The sequence below is a fragment of the Mesoplodon bidens genome (genome assembly GCF_964165515.1).
Source record: "Mesoplodon bidens genome assembly, chromosome: 4".
Taxonomy (NCBI): Eukaryota; Metazoa; Chordata; class Mammalia; order Artiodactyla; family Ziphiidae; genus Mesoplodon; species Mesoplodon bidens.
The window spans coordinates 146,174,425-146,193,673 of NC_138160.1; the positions used below are offsets into that span (position 1 = coordinate 146,174,425).

Consider the following 19,249-nt stretch of genomic DNA (forward strand, 5'->3'; position numbering starts at 1 on the left):
GCCTTTACCGAAAACCACACCCTCCTCCCTGGCATGTCCCCAGGACTCCAAGCTATGGCTCCCTACCTCTGATTCTGGGCCCCCTCCCACCTTTAACTCACAGGAGAAAGAGAGCCAGGGGGATAGACCAGAACTTTATTCACAGTTACAGGACACCAGATACAGGACTTCAGAAGGGATGAGAAGCCAGTGGGGGGAGTATTTGAGGGTGATTTTAGCCCAGCCATCTGGCTGGAACCCCCTCATCCCAGTTCTATGGCTGAAACCCTGTACTTGCTTCGGTTTTTTGGGGTTTTTTGGCCGTGCTGCACAGCTTAGTTCCCCGACCAGGGATTGAACACGAGCCCTCGGCAGGGAGAGCATGTAGTCCAACCACTGGATCACCAGGGAATTCCCTGTGCTTCCCATTTCTGAAACCCACGCTGTATCGAGCATCTTAAAGGCGACCTGTACTGCACACTGCGTCAGGGACCTTCCACCGTGGCAAGATCCTCAATGACAACCAGTGCCAGCCCAAGCAGGATTGAGGGCATGGGGGCTCACTGATGTCTGGTGTGTCTGGCGAGGTGCCGGGCCCCTCACCTTGCAGGGGTGGCCACCTGGCCCAGAAGCTCCAGGGGTACCAGGAATGGGTTCAGGGGGCAGATCCCAGCTGCTTGCCAAGTGGATATCGGTTCGCTGGGCCCAGCATTCTCGGGGGCCTGAGGAGTGGCCTGGCCAGCCTCCTCTTGCCCCCCGGAACCTGTCCCGTCATCCTCAGCCCCAGACCCCAGGCCCCCACTGGCAGGGTCGGGCTGGGGGGCCATCAGGCGTAGGTACATATCTGACATATGTTCAACCAGGGCAGCGCAGGGCAGGCGGGACAACTCCTCAGGAAGTGCCATGAGCAGGTCAAGGACCACAGCTGACTCTGGTGATGGATGGAAAGGGGACGGGTGAGGGAAGGGCGGGGCTTGCCGCCGGAGACTCCCACCCCCAGATCGTCAGCCCCTCCCTTCTCACCAGCTGCGGAAAGCTCGGGGCCTTGGCCGCCGCGGGAGATGGACGACAGGTACTTGTAGATCTTCTCGAAGTCCACAGAAAAGTCTTCCTCAGCGGACGGGCCGGCCAGGGACTCAGAGGATGCTTCAGGGGCAGGGCCTTGTGTCTTGGGGGCGGGGCCGGGAGACTCCTGCAGTCCAGGGGCCTCAGGGGCGGGGCCAGGAGCCTCAGGGCCCAGGTCCTCCTGCCCTCCAGGGGCGCTGAGGAGCAGTAGCTTTCCACGAGCCTGCGTGGGCTTGGGGGGCTGGGAGTGCAGGAGGCTGATGGGCTCCGTGGCCGCGATGGTGAGCACCTGGCAGGCAGAGAGATCAGGCAAGGAAAGGCAGAAGTGTCCCCGTGGGCTACTCCCCTGCCCTGCAGGAGGCAGCCTTCCACCTCCAAATCCTCCCTGCCACCCTGAGGAAGGCGTCACATTCAGCAGAGGGCCTCAGAAGGGCGGACACTGAGGCTAGGGTGTCCGGTGACGGACCAGAGTCACAGAGCTGGCAAGAGGAAGGGACCCAGGAACCAGGTTCAGCTTAATTAGACTCACATATATGACCCCGTCCCCGGGATACCCCCATCCTGCCTGGCGCATGGCTGTACCTGTGAGAAAGCCACGGTCAGGGCCTCCTCCAGAGGGCCTGTTATCTTCTCAGCCAGATCCATCCACACCTGGGTGAAGTAACCAGAAGGTGCTCACGGATCAACCCTCAGGAGTCCCCCAAGCCCTACCCCTCCTGGGGCTCCCCTGACCAGGTTATCCCCCCAACTCCCACTTCATCCTCCAGGGGCCGGCCTTGGGGAGCCTCGCCCCGCCTCACCTCGATGGGGGCCGGGGTCTGTGTTTCCCGGCGCCTGGGACCCTGTAGGCCATCTGGATGCATCCTCTGAGTGGCCTTTCGGAGCACTCGGCCCTTGAGCTGCCGGAGAAAGTCCTGGATCTGGGGAAGTGAGAGGATGAGGCCAAATGGACCTTCTAGAAGCCCAGGGCTAGGCAGTCCACTGCCTGCTCCAGGGCCGGCCACTGCTCCCTAGCCTCCCTCTGGCCCGGAGCTAAGGGTCATAGGGACTCTGCCCAGGGGTCTTGGGCCAAGGCCCCAGGTGTGACCAGCTACCTGACAAAGATGTTAAGGCCCTGGCCGGTTCTGGCTCCTCCCCGCAGCCAGGGCCCACCCCCGTGCTAAGTACTACCCTAGTCACCTACCCGCTTCGTCCACTCCGCCCCATTTCCTGACTCTCACTTCAACCTCATTCCCGCCCAGTCCCTCAGCGTCTTCCACCCAGTCCTGGGCCTCCGCTCTAACTCAGAGTTCGCTCCGCCCCTAAATTTTGGCTTCGCCCCGCCCCTCAGCCTGCCGCAGCACTGCCTCCTCCTCGCCCCGCCCCTCGGCTATGTTCCGCCCTCGCCCCGCCCTTAGCTTCTCGCAGGCACACAAGGCCCAGCCTTGCACTAGTCCCGCCTCCTCCGGCGTTCTTCCGGTTCCTCAACCTCGCCCCCGCCTCACCCTCGACCCGCCCACTCCAAGGCCCCGCCCCGCCCCCAAGCCTCACTCTCGTCCCGCCATCTCCCAGGGCCCGCCCCTCCGCCAGCCCCGAACACATCCTAGCCCCGCCTCCAGCCTCGCTCCCATCCCAAGACCCCTCTCACCTCGACCTCGCTCCGGCCCGACAGCTGCCGGGCCAGCTCGGCGGCGTCCGGCTCCGGCTGGCCCCGTCGCGCCTGCAGTAGTCGTAACAGCTGCCGCTTCTCGCGGGCGCTCCAGGCCGCGGGGCCGGTCACCTCACCCAGATAGCGCGCCGGGGCCGCTCGCCGCCGCTGCGGGGGCTTCATGCCGGTGAGGCGGGTGAGGGCGGTGTCGTCGTTCTGGGGCCGTTACCCTAGTGGGCGGGGTTACGGCGGCCGCTGGGGCCAAAAGACCCCGCGCGGAGGCAGAAGTAGATGGGGGCGTGGCTCTGGGTTTGCGGGCCGAAGGGAACTGCCTCCCCGGGAAGTAATGGGGAGACTGGCATCTAACTGAGGCGGGGACGAACGAGACCCCCCGCCCGCATTCTATCTCATTCGTGAACTGGAGCCAACTTCTTAGATCTCGTGCCCTCCTTCCGTTCCAGGACTACGTCTTGTGAAACTCCTATTATGTGTTTTGTAGCCAAGAGCCTGGGCTGTGGGGTCGGCCAGCCCTGACTGGTGAGCAAGTGATTTGGCTTTGCCGAACCTCAGTTTCCTCAACCGTAAAATGGAGCTAATAGTCCCCTCCTTTGTCTATACTCTGGGGAGGGAGGAGGTCGGGCAGGAGGGATTTAAGGACCTTTAGGCTAGACGGAGAGGAGACTGGAGCAGAGGCCTGAGCTCGAGGCCCTAGCGAGGGCAGGGTCCGGGCGGTGGGAGTGGAGAGCGGAGAAATCCTGGGGTTGAGAAGGCAGGTGGGCGGTGCAGGGGTGGAGAAGGAGACGAGGCTTATTTTTAAATTTAAGCCGGTGGGGTTGGGTGTCCCCTTTTTGTTTGGGACAAAATGCCCTTGGGGCTCCCCTGGGCGGTAACCGCACACGTATATATAAGGGCGTGTGACGCCGCCCCAAAGCTCCACCCCTCCAGTCTGGACCTTTTCCACCCCGGAATCCCCACCCCCGCGCCACGCGCACACGCAGACTTCAGAACGCTGCAGTTCAGGCCAGATGTTTATTCTGAGCCCAGGTGGGAGGGTGGGAGGAGGAGCAAGAGGGGGTGCGGGGCGCAGGGATCTTAGTCCCATCGAGTCACAGGTCCTGGCGGGCCTGGTCCAAGGCTGTGGCTGGTATGTCTCCGGACCCTGTTGCGGGCGCGCTCTCTGGAGAGGGGCGACTCAGGCTGAGCAGGGGAGAGGACACTACGGCAGCTCACCCCCTTCCCAACCGATCATTGGCCGCCCCATCAGTCTGTGTGCCGGGGCGAGGGTGGGTGCTAGGTCTGAAACCCGAATTCTCCTTGCCTAGTGTGCCTGTCTGAGGTGTTGAGGTCCTTTCTTACGACACTAAGCCCGCAGTCGGCCGCGGGTCACCACTACGTGATTTCGAATCCCAGCTCCACCAAATTTTGTGACCTTTGGCAAGTTAATTTCAGAGAGTGCCTCATTTTTAAATATCTGTTATGGGGATTATAAGAGTATCTACCTGAAGCTTGTTACAAGGATTAATATGCGTAAAACATTTGGTACTCCGCCTGGCAGAGAGAACGCGCTATGAAGAGTCATTATCACCTCCCTCCTCCATCCGTCCTACCGGCCCCAGGTTACACTCCCCCTCTTCCTTCCCCCCAACACTTACCTGCCTCACTGGGGCCTCCTGGGCGGGGGGCCACTGGGCTAGGCTCTTGGGGGCGGGCCGGGGGGCGGGGGCGCTGGAGAGGAGAGGCAGGCTGAGGAGTAGGGGTTGCTGCGCGCTGGGCCGGGGCAAGGGCGCCCCCTGGGGGGCTGCTGCAGGCGTAGCGGAAGCAGGTCTAGGGATGCAGGCCCGAGCAGGCTGGGATCGCCGCGACCAGGGGTCCGGACGCGTGGGAATAGTAGGCTGGGGGCCAGGCGGAGATCCCGGCGGGCCCAGGTTGGTACCTGAGTGAGCGCAGACGAGGCCGAGCCCGGCGGCCAGAGCGGCGCCCAGCACGAAGGCGGCCAACACAAGTGCTACCACCGGCGCGGGCTCCAGGATCCCCGGGGCCGGCGCGGGACGCTCGGGTCGCACGGCTCTGCCGGGGACGCCCTTGGGTGGCCCTGTGAGGAGTACAACGCAGAGACTGGGCTCATGCCTCAGATGTCCTCCCCATCCCCCTTCCCGACCCCAGAGACCCCCGCTGAGGACTACTGCGTGCTCACTGGGGGGCAGCCGCGGCACCGTGACCACGATGGGCTGCGTCAGCGTGTGCAGGTGAGGGCTGTCGGTACCCCGACTCTCATCGCGGCCACTGCCGGCGCCCGCGCACGCCTCATCCCGAGGCAGACACTGGGAAGGAGGGGGAGGCAAGAGGCGGGGACGTCAGGGCCCCGGCTCCAGGGGCGGGTCCCCAGGGCTCCCAAGAGATCTAAGTGTCCAGCACTATATTGCAACCAGGTGTCGCACTACTAGACCCCTGGAAATTCGGCCCCTTCGGACGTCCCTGCGCCCAACCCCAGCCTGAGACCCACTGCCTACTCCCAGTTTCGAGGTACCTCCGCCCCCAGGTCCCCAAACCCTAAGGGGCTTCTCCCTCAGATGCCAGAGGCTCTTGTGCCCAGCCCCCGACGGGCCCGGGCGCCCAGATTCCCCGCCCCGTGCCCGAGCACCGGCGACAGTGGAGACAGCGTCAGAGGCGCAGGCGTCTGGCGGGCTCCCCGGAGGCGGCGGCAGCGGCTCAGCTGGCAGTGCAGGAACTGCACAGAGGCGTTGAAGACCGGGCGCAGGCGGAAGCTGAAGCGCGCGGGGCGAGCGGCACCTGGGAGCGGCCGCGGTGGCGGGAAGGTGACCGAGGAGTCGGCGGAACAGCCCCCGCGCAGCAGCGCCAGGGCGGGGCCCGGGATCGGGCGTGAGGATGGTGTCACCGAGCAGCGGTGCAGGACCATGCCCCAGCGCGGGGAGGGACGGGCCAGTGCCGCCTGGGGGGCGGGGTCGCGGTCAGGGTCGGCTGCCCCCACCGGCTGCCACCCAGCCTCGGTGAGCCCCGTGCCCGTACCTGCACGAACACGCGACTGTCAGCCGGGACCTCCAGCGGCCCCGCGCGGCGCGGGAAGGCGTCCTCCGCGTCCGACAGCTCCAGACTGAAAAGGGGTCGGCGCAGCCTGGGCCCTGGCGCCGCGGGGAACGGGGACACTGGCAGGGGGAAAGGGTGGCACAGGGGAAGGAGGATGCGCTGTCCCTTAGGCCCCCCTGGCAAGTGAGCCAACCTCGCCTCCACTGCCTACTTTGGAAAATGGATGCAGTTGCGGTGGAGGATTCACCCGCGCTCGGCTCCGCGCTTCCCACCGCCAGCCGAAAAGCAGCTGTGATGTACCCCCTGGAGACCCGGGGGACAGCCCAGCCCAGCCCCTGAGCCTGGGCGCAAAGCTGCGCCTTCCTGGGGAGGAACCCCCTTCCCAGACCTCTACTTCTCCACCCCCCGTGAGCGAGGGAATCCCTGGCTCGGAAGGGGTCGAGGGGCACCTGATGGTGGAGGGTCAGCCTGGGTGAGGTCAAAGGTCCTCCCCTTCTGGAGTCTGAACCCCCCGCTCACGCACCGAGGACCAGGGGCTCCTCTGGGGTCACAGCAGGGCCGTTTGGGGGGAGGGTGCTGGCCCCATTCTTGCCTTTCTAAGGGGAGGGAAGAATAGTAAGGTGCTCTCCCCCCAGCTCTTTGGGCATCGTGGAGGCCCAGCCCGGCCACCAGGGTCTGGGCCTTTTCCCTTTGTCGGTGTTCCTCACTCACTCGCAGGCTGAGGGCAGCAGCGGCAAAGGGTAGAGGCACAGGGGAGCCTCCACTGGGGTGTGTGATCACACACACATGCACCACACTGACAAAGACCTCTGCCTTAAGGAGGCGCTCAGCTGGGGTCCTCATCAAAGGATGTTCTCAAATGTCCAGCATCACCAGCACAGACATTCCCTAAAAGCATTGGTGCAGACTGCTCCCCTCCCACAGCCCTTGGTCTCACCGTGGCTGCTGGGACTTCGAAGAAGTTGGGGATCCCAGAGAACCTGGAAAACGGGGGACGGGGCAGACCCCACCTCCCACCCACCCCCGTTCCCCCAGGCGGGGTGAATGAGAGGGTGCACTGAGAAAGGGTAACACGGGAATGGAGGTGTGCTAGGCCCCATCCCCTTGCTTGTACATACCAGCTGGCTCGCTGGGCAAGGTGGTCCTCCCTGGGAGCAGGGCCAGAAGCAGGATCAGGGTGCCCAGCATGCTGGACCGGCTGAGGCAGCACTGGGCCCAGCAGGCGGGCAGGCGGCTCTGGCCTTGGCTGGGGGGCCATTTGGGGAGGCAAGGAGCGGGGGCGGCGCACTGATGGGCGGACATCAGAGCCCATGGCCAAGGCCTGCTGGGGATTAAGGGCTCTCTGGCCAGACCTGTAGCTATCCGGTTGGTGGGAGGTCCCTCACACTGGCCATTAGATATGGGGCTAGTCACTACAAACACCACCCCACCAGCCACCAGCCCTGCCTGTTTCTCTTCGCTGCAGAGGCCCCATCCACCAGAATGGTCCCGAGCCCCAAGGTCGGGGCTCACGACCCCTTCCCTGGCCCCTTTCCCCACCTCACTGCCAGGCCCTGCCAGGCTCGCGACACACACCACAGACACCGCAGAAGAAAAGGGAGGGGTTTTATTCTCAAGCGTCTAAGGATTTACAAACGAGGGCGTTTCGTTTTAAAAAGGGATGGGGCAGTACTGGCGGCCTGAGAAGGGGTTGTGGACCATGGGCTGGGCCCAGGCCGCCCCAGGCCCCCACCTGCCCACTTCACCCTCTGCCTGATGGAGAGGGATGGCTGGTGACTGGTGACTGGCGGGGTGGGGGGGAGACATGGGAAAGGCAGGGGGGAAGGAGAGGCTCCCATTTAACACTGAAGGCGGGGAGGGGGAACGGGCCGACACACACTTAAAGAACAGAAAGTTAAATAAAAATAAACTCAGGCAGCTGGCCCTTGGGGCCAGCCACGCGACCTTCCCGGCTACCCACAAAGGCCCCTGTGGCTGGGGCCCATGAGGGAGGGCGGGGGCCAGGCCTACTAGCCCCGCACCCTGCCCCACTCCCCTCACAAAGGGGATTGGAGCGAGAGAAGGTGGCCACCCCCCAGAGGGGGGACAGAGAAAAGATGACTTCGAGTACTTTTTAAAACATGCGGCGTTTTGTGACTATCCTAGTAGTAACTACAGTCAGTGAGATAGATGGAGGGTACAGTGATGCCTAGTCTAGATTGCTTCAGCTACATCCAGCGAACTTTCTCACCTTTGGTGTTGGTTGCTTTTTGTGGTTTTTCTGGAGTTTTTTTTTTTTTGCTTTTTTTTTTTTGTTGTTATTTCGTTGTCCACTTGATTTGCATGCATCACCAACAAAAAGGAAACACACCCCCTCCTGCTCTGGCTGCTCCCCAGGGCCCCGGGGATGTCGGGGCCAGGGCCTCAGCGTGGGCTGGGGACTGGCCAGCTCTGGGTGAGTCGAGGGGTGCTCAGGGCCACTATGAGGGCGTGACTGCCTCCACACCCCCAGCCCTCGGCCTGCCCCACCTCTGTCCCTGTCACACATCCTCAGACCCCCACGTCCACTCCATGTGCCCTCAATCCCTGCCTCCCCAGGCCCCATGGGCCCCGCTCCTGTCACCCATTCCCTCCTCTGCCTCTGCCTCACCGGCACCTGCTGCCCTCCACCATGCCCCACGCCTGCCTTCCCTGAAGGCCACCCTGTGTGGCCACGGCCCCTTGGGCTCCCTCCACACCCCCCGAGGTCCTCAACTCACCCCTACAAGCTGTGGCCAGTCTCCAGCCCCGAGGGAGCAGCACCCCGCCCCCAGAGAACCCACCTTTGGGACTAGTCTCTCCCTGGCGGGGTGGCCCAGGCCCCCACGGCTCGGCCCCCAGCCCCCCAGCGCCCATGGGCCATCGGGGGGGCTGCCACAAGCAGCTAAACATGACTTTGGTAAAAGTTTCTGAAGGTACCGACAAACCCCATGAGAACAAGCTCTTCTCCTCCCCCCACCCCCCAAACACCCCACCAAGTACAATAAAATACGATAAACTCCAAAAAGGACCCCCTGAGATCAAAAAGAGAAAGAGAGAGAGACCAGCCCGGGTCTGGCTGCAGTCACAACGTCCAGCCTGCCTGCCCAGGGCGAGGACGCCAGCCAACTGACTCATGGCTTGCCAGAGACCTAAACGGACCCAGGGGTGCCGCCGGGGGTGGCAGGGCCTGGGCCAGGAGAGAGGCAGAGGCAGGGAGGGAGACAGGGAAAGCCAGAGAGGTAGAGAGGGAGGGGACAGAGAGGGAGACGGAGCCAGGGTGCATGTGCGTGCGAGGCGGCAGTGGGACAGCGCGGTGTGGAGGGGAGGGGATAGGACGGGCGGCTCTCTCCCGGCCCCCGGGGGCCGCCCCAGCCCAGAGGTTACAACTGAATAAATAGCGAGTCTGCTCGCGGCCTGCTGTCTTCCGTTCACAGTGTCTGTCGGGGGGGATGCGCACAGCCGGCTGATCCTGGGACGGGAAGGGCTGGGGCCTGGCGGGCCCATCTGTCCATGGCTGGTGGGCAGGGAGTCAGGGGTGGGTCGGCGCCCCCTACTTTCTGTCCTCAGCCCTCGGCGGCCGTCCAGGTCCCAGGGCTCCCCTGGCGGGCAGCTGGGTGGCCGGGTGGGGAAGGGGAGGCCGGTGGCCACGCCTCCGGCCCCCAGTGGGCTGGCCGCCGCTGTGCGGCTACCTGAAGAAGGGCAGGTGGTGCTGGCTCAGGACCCCGCTCGCCCGCGGCGACTCGGTCTTCGCCATGACATCCTTGAACCAGGACGCCACGTCCACCTCCAGCGTCTCGTAGCGCTTGATGAAGCTGTGTTCCTGTGGGGCCCAAGGCGGGGCACTTAGGGCAAGGGCGTCTTCCCTGCTGGCCTTGCTCAGGCCCGGCGTCCAGTGTGGCGGGGGGCTTAGGATGGGGGCTGGGGAGGGCCCCGGGTACTCACAAGTAGCTTATTATACTTTGGTCTCTTCCTGTGATCTTTAGTAAGGCTGGAGGGAGAAGAGGAAAGGAAGAGAAGTGAGAGCAGGGAGGAGGGGCCTGGCCGCCCTCGTGGCTGAGTCGGGTCTGCAAGATCTGTGGGCAGAAGCCTGCACCCTCCCGGCCCTGCGCTTGGGCCCCCCAACGTGACAGAAGCCCAATGTGCGCTGTGAGATGCCCATGGGAGAGGTGCGTGGGCTCCCCCACGGGAGGCCCCAATGTGGACGTCCCGCGTGCGCTACTCTTGCCAGTTGGTGCAGGACACTCAGAGCCCTTAGCCCTGGGGCGCCTCTGCTCTTTCACAGCTCCCCCAAGGTGAAGCCCAAGGGCCACCCTGCCAAATACCCCTGGGGCCAGGTGTCCCCTCAGGCTGAGTCCAAACCCAACTCCTAGCTCCCGAGGCTTGGGCTCCAGCCCCCACCCCATCCTGGGGCCCCTCTCCCCTCCCCAGTGGCCTGGGTGCAGGGCCACATCTGACCTCGCCCTGCCTTCCAGAGCGGAGGGCGGGGCTGGGGCTCCTCAGCAGTCTTTAACTCTTAGCTGCGGCATGTGGGATCTAGTTCCCTGACCAGGGATCGAACCCGGGCCCCCTGCATCGGGAGCGTGGAGTCTTAACCGCTGTGCCACCAGGGAAGTCCCCTCACCAGTCTTTGACGAAGGACTGAAAGTCCCCCGAGAAGCCCATGTGACCGGGCAGGAGCGGGGGCTCTTCCTGTAGGACTTTGGTGAGGACCTCAAAGTCCGTCTTGCAGTTCTTGTAGGGAAACTGTCCCGTCGCCAGCTCCACCTGGGAGAGAGATGGGCAGGGCTGGGCCGGCCAAGGACAGGATCCTGCCCTTTCCCGCCACCTGCCTCTGTACTCCGAGAAGACCCCACCCCTGGCCTCGGAGAGCAGGGGCCCCAACTCACCAAGGAGATGCCCAGGCTCCACACATCGGCCCGGATGTCGTAGTCGGGCTTGGTGGGGTCTGGGGGATCGATGCGCTCAGGCTGCCGGTGGGAAGCAGGAGAGGGTGGATGTACCCCTGTGGCTGGGGTGGGTACACCGCCCCTCACGTCTGCCCGCCGGGCGCTGCTGGGCCCCACTTACTGCCATGTAGGCAGCGCAACCTGCGCTCCGCGTTTTGGCTTTGGAGTCAACGAGGCGGCCGCTGATGCCAAAGTCGCAGAGCTTGATCTGGCCCCGCTCATCCAGCAGGATGTTGGAGGGCTTGACGTCCCGGTGGATCACGCCGTGCTTCTCCTTCAGGTAGTAGAGTGCCTTCACGATCTGCGGCGCGGGCAGAGGAGGGCACCAGTGATGGCAGGGACAGGGCCTGGCGGGGGGGGGCCACCTGCCCGCCTGCACCCCACCCAGCTGCTCACCGCCACCGTCATCTTGCCCAGGATCCGCTCAGGGATAGGGCCCTGCATCCGCTTCTTGAGCTTCTCGGCGCACGTGCCCATGAGCTCCATGGCAATGAAGACGTCCGTCTGCGGGGACAGCAGGTGGCGGCTTGGCGGGGTGGCTGTACCTTCCTGCCCACCCCAGACAGGCTCGGGTCCTGGGGAGGGGCGGGGGGCACGAGGCTGGCTCAGAGACCAGCACGGGAAGCTTGGGGGGCGGGCGGCCGGCTCACGTTGGTGATGAAGGTCCCGAAGCACTGCACGATGTAGGGGCAGTCGTGGCTCTTGAGCACCACGTCCAGGTCCATGAGGATCCGCTTGTTCTCTTCCTTGTTCCCCGAGCGCCGCATTTGCTGCACGGGACAGCAGGGGCCTTAGCGCCGAGCCTGGGGCGCGGGGCCCACCCGGGGCGGGGGCGGGCTCACCTTGACAGCGATGACGTGCCCCGTCTTCCGGAAACGCATCTTCCACACCTGGCCACAGGTGCCGCTGCCCATCTCCCCCAGGTTCTCCAGGTCGTTGATTTCTGCCTGGTAGCGCTGGCGAGGAGAGCCAGGGCTGGGGGTCCACCGGGCTTCTGCCCTCCACCCCCAGCCCAGACCTACCAGCTGCGTCCTGCCCACCCTCCCCGGGGGGGCCGAGGGAAGGGCGGTACCTGGCCCCCAATGGTCAGGTAGCCCGTCTGCTTCATGATCTCCTGCAGCTTCTGGTCAATCTCGATGCTGAGGGGACAGAGCATGGGTGCCGTTGAATGGGGGTCCTGACCAACCTGAGGCCACCCCAGCCCCTAACACACAGGGTTCCACAGAGCTCACCAGCTCCTCCCTGAGGCTGGCTCTGCACCCCGCCCCGCCCCGGCCCTCCCACTGGCCACCCTAGCCGCTCACCTCTCCATGCTGCGGGGTGTGAACAAGGTTGACGGGAGCCCCAGCATGTGGCGGGGCCGGGCGGGGGGCGTAGGGTGCTGCGGGGAGCTCTCGGAGGACGGTGAGCGGCTGCCCCCATCATTGGCCAGTGGGAGCTGCAGGGCTGGGGTGGTGAAAACCAGGGGCGAGGAGGGGGTTAGCTCCCAGCTGGCTCCAACTCAAGGGCCTGGCACCCTCATCTTCCCCTCCCTGGCATCCCTCAGGTAGGGCGGCACAGCCCCCTGCCCTGCTGGGCTGGAGGAGCTCCCCGCTCCCAGACCACTCTTAGAGTGCCTTTTCCCACCCCGCCCCCCGCCCACTCCTCCCACCTGGAAGGGCTTGCGGTGGGCTGTTGAGGTGGGGTGGTCCCCAGAGGCTAAGGGTTCATCCCCAAGTCTCCCTTGACAGAAAACGGAGGCCCAGAGGCGGATGCTGTCCCTCGGGCAGGCAGCTTCCCCGCTGCGTCCCTTTCCTCCCCACCTCTGCCCGGGAAGCAGGCCCAGGGCCACCACGCCCACACTCTGGACCACACAAGGCAGGAATGCCCGCTGGGATCAGCCCAAGCTCTGGCGCTGTGGGCAGCGCTGACCTTGGCTGGACCACCCTGGGGAGAAAGTGGGCAAGGGACCCAGGCTTCCAGCTGCCTCGCCCAGCACTCTGTTTCAGGGTCAGGGAGGGCCGCCCTCTGGCCAGCGGGCTCATCGGTGAGCCTCCCGGCCTGGCCTGCGGAGCTAGGGCCGACGAGGCAGGGGCAGGACCCCAGGCTGGGCCTGTGTCCTCCGGGTGAGGGGATCCAGGTGGCATAGCCCCTCCAGGGGCCAGCGGGACGTGGGGGGCAGGGGCCGGGCCAGGCGGCGAGTTCGGTTCTTTCCAGAAGCCTGCATGCGGACAGCTCGGGCATGCTACAGGCAGGCAGGCAGGCAGCGGGCAGGCAGCGGGCACCCCAGGACGGGCAGGCAGCATTAGGGGACGGAAGGGCAGGAGACAGACAGACGGGAGCTGAGACTTGGGGCCCAGCTGCCCAGAGGAGGCGCCGCAGAGACAGGCCGGGGAGGGGCCTGGGAAAGGAGAGCAGATTCCCTGAGGGATGAGGAGCCTCCGGGCTGGGCAGGCCCCAGGGTGGGGAGTGGAGGCCAGGGTGACTACCCTCCAGTGAACCCCTGAACGCCAGAGACCCTGGCACTCGGCCTCCAGAAGGGGAGACCCTGGCTGGGGAGGCTGCAGGCTACAAGCACCTCCCAGGTTCACCTTCTCCTGGAGAGCAGGCCAGGAGCTGGGGGTCTGCCAGTCTCCTTAGCCCTTGGCTGACGCCCCCTCCTCTCTCTCCACACTTCCCGCACGGCCCACCTTCTCCTCCCACAGTTCTCCAGGCACCTGGTGACGTGGGCCCAGTGATCAACGGGTATGGTGCAGCACCTGGTGCCCGGGCGCTTTGCTGGCCTGCAACCCTGACCGCGGCCAGAGCGAGGGGCAGGTCTATGAGCCTGGCCTGTAGTCCTAGGAGGGCCTGGTGGGAGTGATGGAAGAGCTCTAGGGACCCCGGGGACGTGGCTGGGCCCAGTCCCCTCCACTGGCCCGGAGGCCTCTCCTCCCGTGCCCTCCCTGCTGCTCTGCTCTGCCGGGGCCAGAATCCCAGTCCTAATCCCTCCCTCTCTGGCTGGACAACCTCCGGGGCTCCCGAGGACCCTCGAGCTCCCCCTGCACCGGGACCCTGGATCCCTGTCAGGTTCAGATTCCCTGGGGGCACCAGGGCCCCCTTTCTGAGTGAGGACCACAGCCCTCTCCTCCCCACACCTCTCGGTGTGGTGTCCTGTCAGTCCCCTCCCTTACACAGTCCACCGGGCCCTCTGAGGGCTGCCCCAGAACCCGTGGCCAAGACTGTAGGGGGACAGAGCCTTCCAGCCGGCCCCACAAACTGACGCACGGTAGGCGTGTGAGTGGGGCCGGTGCAGGGTGGCTAAGGTGGGGTGGAGAGAGGTAGACAAAGACCCTGAGAACAGAAGTCACAGAGGTGGTACCAGGCCCACGGCAGGTCAGGAGGGCAGAATGAGAGCGAGAGGCTGAAGGGGAAAGAGAGAGAGAGAAGAATGAGAGAAGAATAAATGAGAGAGAACGAGAAAGGACACGGGGCGGGAGGGGGGGGGCATGCGGCCATCAGGAGCCACACACGTACCAGGCTGTCCGTCGACACACGTAGGCACACGCACACAGGGCATGGCACAAAACCACGCAGATGGGGAGATGACATGCCACAAGGTCTCCAGCAGAGCCACAGAGCCCCTCACCTTCCGACACACACGCGCGCGCACATACACACACCCACACCCCCCCCACACACGCACACTTCCCAACCTAGTCCTGCTCACACACACAAGGACCAACGAGGCCAGACCCCCACCCAATCTCTCTCAGCACCCTCGCCCTTTGCACAGGCATGTCCCACATCCATCTGCTCCCAGACCCACTGGCACCTGCGCTCCGCCCCTAGGGGGGCTGCTTCCACTTCCATCCCTGTGCTGCCCCCACCTCCCAGGAGACTTTGCTCAAATTCCACCTTCTCCAGAGGCTTCCTGACCGCAACCCTGCTCCCTGCTCCACCTGGCCTTCCCTCCAAGGCGCCAGGGCCTCCTCCACTTCCCGCCCGGAGGCCCTCAGTGCTCACAGCCCTCCAAGCCCCAGGGCCCCCCCCCCCTGGGGTGTGCCAGCCTCAAGAGGACAGGGACTCAGTCCAAGCCTAGCACAGCTCAGCCCAGGGGGCGACACGGGTCCGCTGGGCTGCTGAGGTGGATGAGCAGGCGCAGAGTCCAGCTCTCTCTCCCCCCGCTCATGCACACGCCTGCAGGCACACGCACGGACACTCGTGACCCCCTTGGCAGGCGACAGACTCCCGGCCGGTGAGGGAGTCTGTCTCCTCCTCCAGGGAGTCCAAACCTGAGCCCGAGAGGAAGGGAGGAGCGGGAGGTGAGAAGACAGAGGAAGTGGCCGCGTGGGCCGGACGTGGACGGTGTGGATGGACAGAGAGTGAGGGTGAGAGGGGGGATGCGCACGCGCACACGCACACACGGAGCACGTGGGAGGGGGAAGGGGAGGATGGCATTCTGCGGCCGGGGCAGCGGTTAGGTCAATGGTGCAGAGGTCCAAGCAGCGATGATAAAAAGGCTGGTACCTGCTCGTTGGGACGGGGCAGGAGCAGGGCTTAGAGTGATCACAATAACTGGATGGGGAAAAGGAAGAAAAAAAAACAACAACAACACCACGATAAATCACAACGGAAACAACCGATTTGTCCAAAAGAAAAGAAATCAAATCAAATCATAACGAAGAGGAGGGGGAGGCACGCGGCACCAAACTGCAGAGATGGGTAGAAACCGACAGAGATGGGAGAACTGGGAGGATGGGATGGAGCTGACATAGACACAGATGCCTGGAGGGGGCTCCCCGGGGCCTGCTCACCATGGGTCTCACCGTGCCTCGCTCTGCATCTGGGACAGCCACCCCGCAAGGCACCCCAGGCCCCGTACCTAGGCCTGTCTCGTCCACGCTGGGGTTGGAGGGGGAGCAGCACTGCAGAGCCCAGCGGGGACCCTCCAGTCCTGGCTGGGCTTCCTACCCCAGGCAGTGTCCAATGCCAGCACTGCCACCTCGGGTTTTTTTCAGGGCCCCAAGAGACACACACACACATACACCCCCAATCCAGTGAGGAACCCACACGGGCCCAGGTCAGGAAAGGGAGGATGGGGAGTGGACCCTACACAAGGATGGGGGCGCCAGGCTGCGTGAGCAGGCAGTGCTGGGGGAACCCAGATGAGGAGGTGTCTTCCCCATCCTGTCAGGATGACCCCACAGGGAGCTACATAAGCCACAGGAGTCATATCAGAGGGGAGAAAAAGGAGAGCAATTTGCTGGGTCAAGAGAGACACAGAAGGCATGGGTGTGTGGGCAGGGGAATTCTCTGGTGGTCCAGTGGTTAAGACTGCACTTCCAATGCAGGGGGCACGGGTTCAATCCTCGCTGGGGCAACTAACATGCCACATGCCGCGCGGTGCGTCCAAAAACAAAAACAGAAAGCATGTGTGTGGGCTGCTGTTCATCAGGTCTGTAGGGAGGGGAAAAATCTGACTCCCTCTGAGCTTCAAGGATATGGGGAGGGGATCATGCAGGAAATCACAAGGAGACTAGATGTGGTCACAGTGATTCCGAGCCAGGTGTGGGTGCTGGGGGGTAGCTCTTGACTCCAGATGACAAGACACCAGGGAGACAGGCACTGGGATTGTGGGATCAGAAAGGAGGTGCATGTGCCCTGGGATGCCTAGATAGAGTCGCACTGGCCTCAGGTGTCCCCGGGCTGGGTGGGTGTGGGTAAGAATGGGGAAGTCACTTGATTCTAAGTGACAAAGTCGCCACGCTTGGGAGTTGCGTGTTTATTTCTGGAAGAGCCAGAAAGATGGTAACAGTGAAACGAGTCAGAGGAGTATGAAGGGGCCTGGTGTATGTGGGTAAACTGTATGTGGGAGGGAGTCCGCTGAGCCCAATGACAAGATCCCAGAGGGGGGAGAATGGAGCACCAGACACAACCACAGGGATGGTTATATGGTCAAGCGACCTCAGGTGTCCCCTGGCCAGGTGCGCGTGTGTGAGCGTGAGTGGATCATCTGCTGAACCCCGATGACAAGGACCCAGGTGCGGAGCGGGGGTGGGGGGTGGGGGAACCTCTTGACACAATCACTGAAATGGCGGGAGTAGAATCAGCTGGTGAAAAGGGATGTGTACATGTTAGCGGAGGACCTGGATGTGGTCACGGTCGCATGAAGTAGGAGAAGCAAGGCTCAGGGTAGGTGACAGAGGCTCCGAGGATCCCGGTGATTGGGGGCGGGTCATCAGGTGGGGGTGCCTCGCCTGGGGCCGGGTAACTAGGCTCCCAGGCCCCGTTAAGGGGGAACCTCCAGGCAGGGGGAGGGCTGCCCGGGAACCCGCGGAGCCCCACGCCTCCCGGGTCACTGTGACCCTCTCACCGCTGGCCGATAGCGGGGAGCGGGTCGGAGAGGAGGAGCTAGAGCGCCCCGGAAGCGGGGGCGGGGCCTGGAGGCGGGGGCGGGGCCTCCCGCGGCGCGCGCCCCGCCCCGCTCGCCCCCTCCCCCACGCCGCCGTGCTTACTGGGCCTGGGCCGCTGGGGGCTGATATCCAGGTTGAGGTCGATCCTCCGCCGGGCCTCGCGGTTCTCCTGCTTCAGCTTTGCTTCCAGGCGGGACAGCTTCTGCTCCAGGGAGGACGCCGCCATCTTCCCCGCCGCCGCCGCGCACCGCCCGGCCGCCCGTCAGTCCCGCAGACAAACACCGCACTGCGCCTGCGCTCGGATGACCCCGCCGAGCCGCCGTCTCGCTCAGCAGGGCGCATGCTCGCGGTACACACCCGCCCTTCCCGCGTGCGAACTTCCGCGCGTGCGTGCTTCGTCCCGGCCGGAGGGATGACGCCGCCTAGAGCTCGCTGCTGGCAACGTGCGAATCCTCTCAGTGTGAGGCGCATGCGTGAGTTCCCGAGAGCTCCGGCAAGAGGCGCTGTGTGGAAACCCACTCATCGTTCCGCTTAGAGCGGTGGGCGGAGAAAGCAGCGCGGAAGCGTACAGAGGAGGAGAGGAGGTCACGCCCGTGGCTTCTGCTGCGCATGCGCATTCGTGACTTTTTTTTTCTTTCTTTCCTTCCTGTCGCTGTCCCCGGTGGTCGCCATGGTTGTGTGTCCTCAGCCTCGTTCTTTCTCTTCCCGGCCCGGCCATCGCTGGCACCCACTCCCTCTCGGAACTGCCTTTCTCATCTCGGACAGTGCTTCATTAGGATCCCTGTTAACGCTTAATTGCTGCCTCCTCACCATAATTAGGCACCCGGGGCAAGCCCTTTCCATTTCAGCAGGCTCAGGGTTGGCCGAGGACATGTAGGATGGGCGGGGTAGGGCTCGGGCCACTGTCAGGACGCTGGGAATCCAGTGGCGTGACCCCTGACCTCGGCGACGGGGCGAGGAGGGGGCCGGGAGGGGGGCCAAGGTCAAGGCCAGAGAGTTCCAAGTCAGACTTGGGTGGGACATTTGAGACTTCCCTCAACTGCCCTGCCCCCAGGATTTGCGCCCAGCTCCTGGACAACGCAGAAGATAGGCCCCGGGGTTTGGTGCCTCTACCTGGCGCCTCTGCGGCCTACACATTTTCTTTAGCTGGTCTGAAGAGTGCTGGGAAAGTGCCCCCATCTGGAACCCTGGGGCCACCGGAGAGCACCTTGCTTCTGCTCTCTGGTGCCAGGAGGAGGCTCGCATTTTGCAGACACCATGGAGGTGGTGATCCCAGGAGGTCAGGGTTGGGCAGGCTGTACCCTGCCCGCTCCAGCACAGGGACACTGTGATGGGCGTTGAAGGCTTGTGGCGACTCCTCTGGTGACAACTTACAGGTGGAGCAGATCCAAAACTGTGGTGCCGGGAGACTAACAGGGAAGGTAGAGGAAGAGTGGTTCTCCAGGAAAAAAGCTAGGCAGACGATGCCACCTGATTTCTCCTGGTTAGCTGAGGTCTCTCTCTGCCTCTGCTTCCAGGATAGACTCATACCCTTGATTCTGGAATGTGACTGTCGCCACTTGCCTGTACTTGGTCTGGTGGAATCGAAGGCTTAGACTATGACAGGAGTGGACAGAAGGGATCAAGATTATAGTTCTCATAGTATCATTTATTAAGCACCCACTGATATACACTCCCTTGCATAGGGAACATTTGAAAGACAAAGTCCCAGCCTGTCTTCAGAAAAATGTACCCTCCACAGCAGGTGTTCTTAACCTGGGGTCCCCGATCCTTAGGATGTCCATAAACAGCCCTCTAGGGGATCTGGGGGAATCTGTTGATTGCCTCAAGTTGTTTGCAGAACTTTTCATGGATGTGCACGTGAGCATTTTCCTGAGGAAGGAGGTGCCCAGCTTTCGTCAGATTTCTCAAAGCATCTAGGGATCTAAAAAAAAGTTCAGAATCCCTGCTCTAGACACCCAGATATCTACTTTGTAGGTCAGCATTTCCCAACACACAGGCCTGGGACTGTCTGTGTCAGAATTACCTGGGATGCTTATATTTACCGGCAAGTTCCTGGCCTCCAGGCAAAGCTCCTGAGTCAGTCTTTCAGGGGTGGGGCCTGGGATGTTTTGTTTTGGTGATGTTGATTTTGATGCCTAGCCAAATATGAAAACCATTTTTCTGAGTTCAGGTGTCCATAGCAAACAACTTATAAATAGGGGATTAACATC

At 63.5% G+C, this 19,249-nt stretch overlaps 3 protein-coding genes across 4 annotated transcripts; all 3 read right to left on the bottom strand.

Annotated features, from left to right (window-relative positions):
* Positions 1–121: 121 nt before the first annotated feature.
* Positions 122–3,067, bottom strand: SNAPC2 (small nuclear RNA activating complex polypeptide 2). The gene is made up of 5 exons (XM_081230727.1): positions 2,672–3,067; positions 1,845–1,964; positions 1,627–1,695; positions 1,003–1,333; positions 122–910 (listed from the first exon to the last, which is right to left on the bottom strand). The coding sequence occupies exons 1-5, from the start codon at positions 2,852–2,854 to the stop codon at positions 579–581; spliced, it is 1,035 nt and encodes a 344-aa protein (XP_081086853.1). The 5' UTR covers positions 2,855–3,067; the 3' UTR covers positions 122–578.
* Positions 3,068–3,782: 715 nt separating this feature from the next.
* On the bottom strand, positions 3,783–6,808 carry TGFBR3L (transforming growth factor beta receptor 3 like). The gene is made up of 7 exons (XM_081230724.1): positions 6,166–6,808; positions 5,699–5,835; positions 5,313–5,621; positions 4,866–4,992; positions 4,605–4,763; positions 4,324–4,396; positions 3,783–3,848 (listed from the first exon to the last, which is right to left on the bottom strand). Exons 1-6 carry the CDS (start codon positions 6,557–6,559, stop codon positions 4,362–4,364), a joined length of 1,161 nt encoding a protein of 386 aa, XP_081086850.1. The 5' UTR covers positions 6,560–6,808; the 3' UTR covers positions 3,783–3,848; positions 4,324–4,361.
* Positions 6,809–7,307: 499 nt separating this feature from the next.
* On the bottom strand, positions 7,308–17,663 carry MAP2K7 (mitogen-activated protein kinase kinase 7). Of its 2 annotated transcripts, XM_081230725.1 has the most exons (12): positions 17,139–17,661; positions 15,151–15,198; positions 11,967–12,108; positions 11,735–11,801; positions 11,505–11,618; positions 11,313–11,432; positions 11,059–11,166; positions 10,784–10,963; positions 10,603–10,683; positions 10,338–10,480; positions 9,659–9,704; positions 7,308–9,536 (listed from the first exon to the last, which is right to left on the bottom strand). In XM_081230725.1, the coding sequence occupies exons 1-12, from the start codon at positions 17,260–17,262 to the stop codon at positions 9,402–9,404; spliced, it is 1,308 nt and encodes a 435-aa protein (XP_081086851.1). In that variant the 5' UTR covers positions 17,263–17,661; the 3' UTR covers positions 7,308–9,401. The 2 variants fall into 2 exon arrangements, with proteins under 2 accessions (XP_081086851.1, XP_081086852.1); XM_081230726.1 differs by lacking the exon at positions 15,151–15,198 and having other exon boundaries at positions 17,139–17,663.
* Between the last annotated feature and the right edge of the window lie 1,586 nt (positions 17,664–19,249).

Excerpts from the sequence above, each read along its gene's own strand:
- TGFBR3L (XM_081230724.1), bottom strand. The coding sequence starts at position 6,559 with ATGAGGACCCCAGCTGAGCGCCTCCTTAAGGCAGAGGTCTTTGTCAGT. Across the intron at positions 5,836-6,165 it reads GGCTGACCCTCCACCATCAG|TGTCCCCGTTCCCCGCGGCG; the intron begins GTGCCCCTCGAC and ends TCCCCCTGCCAG. Across the intron at positions 4,397-4,604 it reads CCTCGTCTGCGCTCACTCAG|CGCCCCCGCCCCCCGGCCCG; the intron begins GTACCAACCTGG and ends TCTCCTCTCCAG.
- SNAPC2 (XM_081230727.1), bottom strand. The coding sequence starts at position 2,854 with ATGAAGCCCCCGCAGCGGCGGCGAGCGGCCCCGGCGCGCTATCTGGGT. Across the intron at positions 1,334-1,626 it reads TGACCGTGGCTTTCTCACAG|GTGCTCACCATCGCGGCCAC; the intron begins GTACAGCCATGC and ends TCTGCCTGCCAG. Across the intron at positions 911-1,002 it reads CCCCGAGCTTTCCGCAGCTG|AGTCAGCTGTGGTCCTTGAC; the intron begins GTGAGAAGGGAG and ends ATCCATCACCAG.
- MAP2K7 (XM_081230725.1), bottom strand. The coding sequence starts at position 17,262 with ATGGCGGCGTCCTCCCTGGAGCAGAAGCTGTCCCGCCTGGAAGCAAAG. Across the intron at positions 15,199-17,138 it reads CCCCCAGCGGCCCAGGCCCA|TTATTGTGATCACTCTAAGC; the intron begins GTAAGCACGGCG and ends TTCCCCATCCAG. Across the intron at positions 11,433-11,504 it reads GGCACGTCATCGCTGTCAAG|CAAATGCGGCGCTCGGGGAA; the intron begins GTGAGCCCGCCC and ends TGTCCCGTGCAG.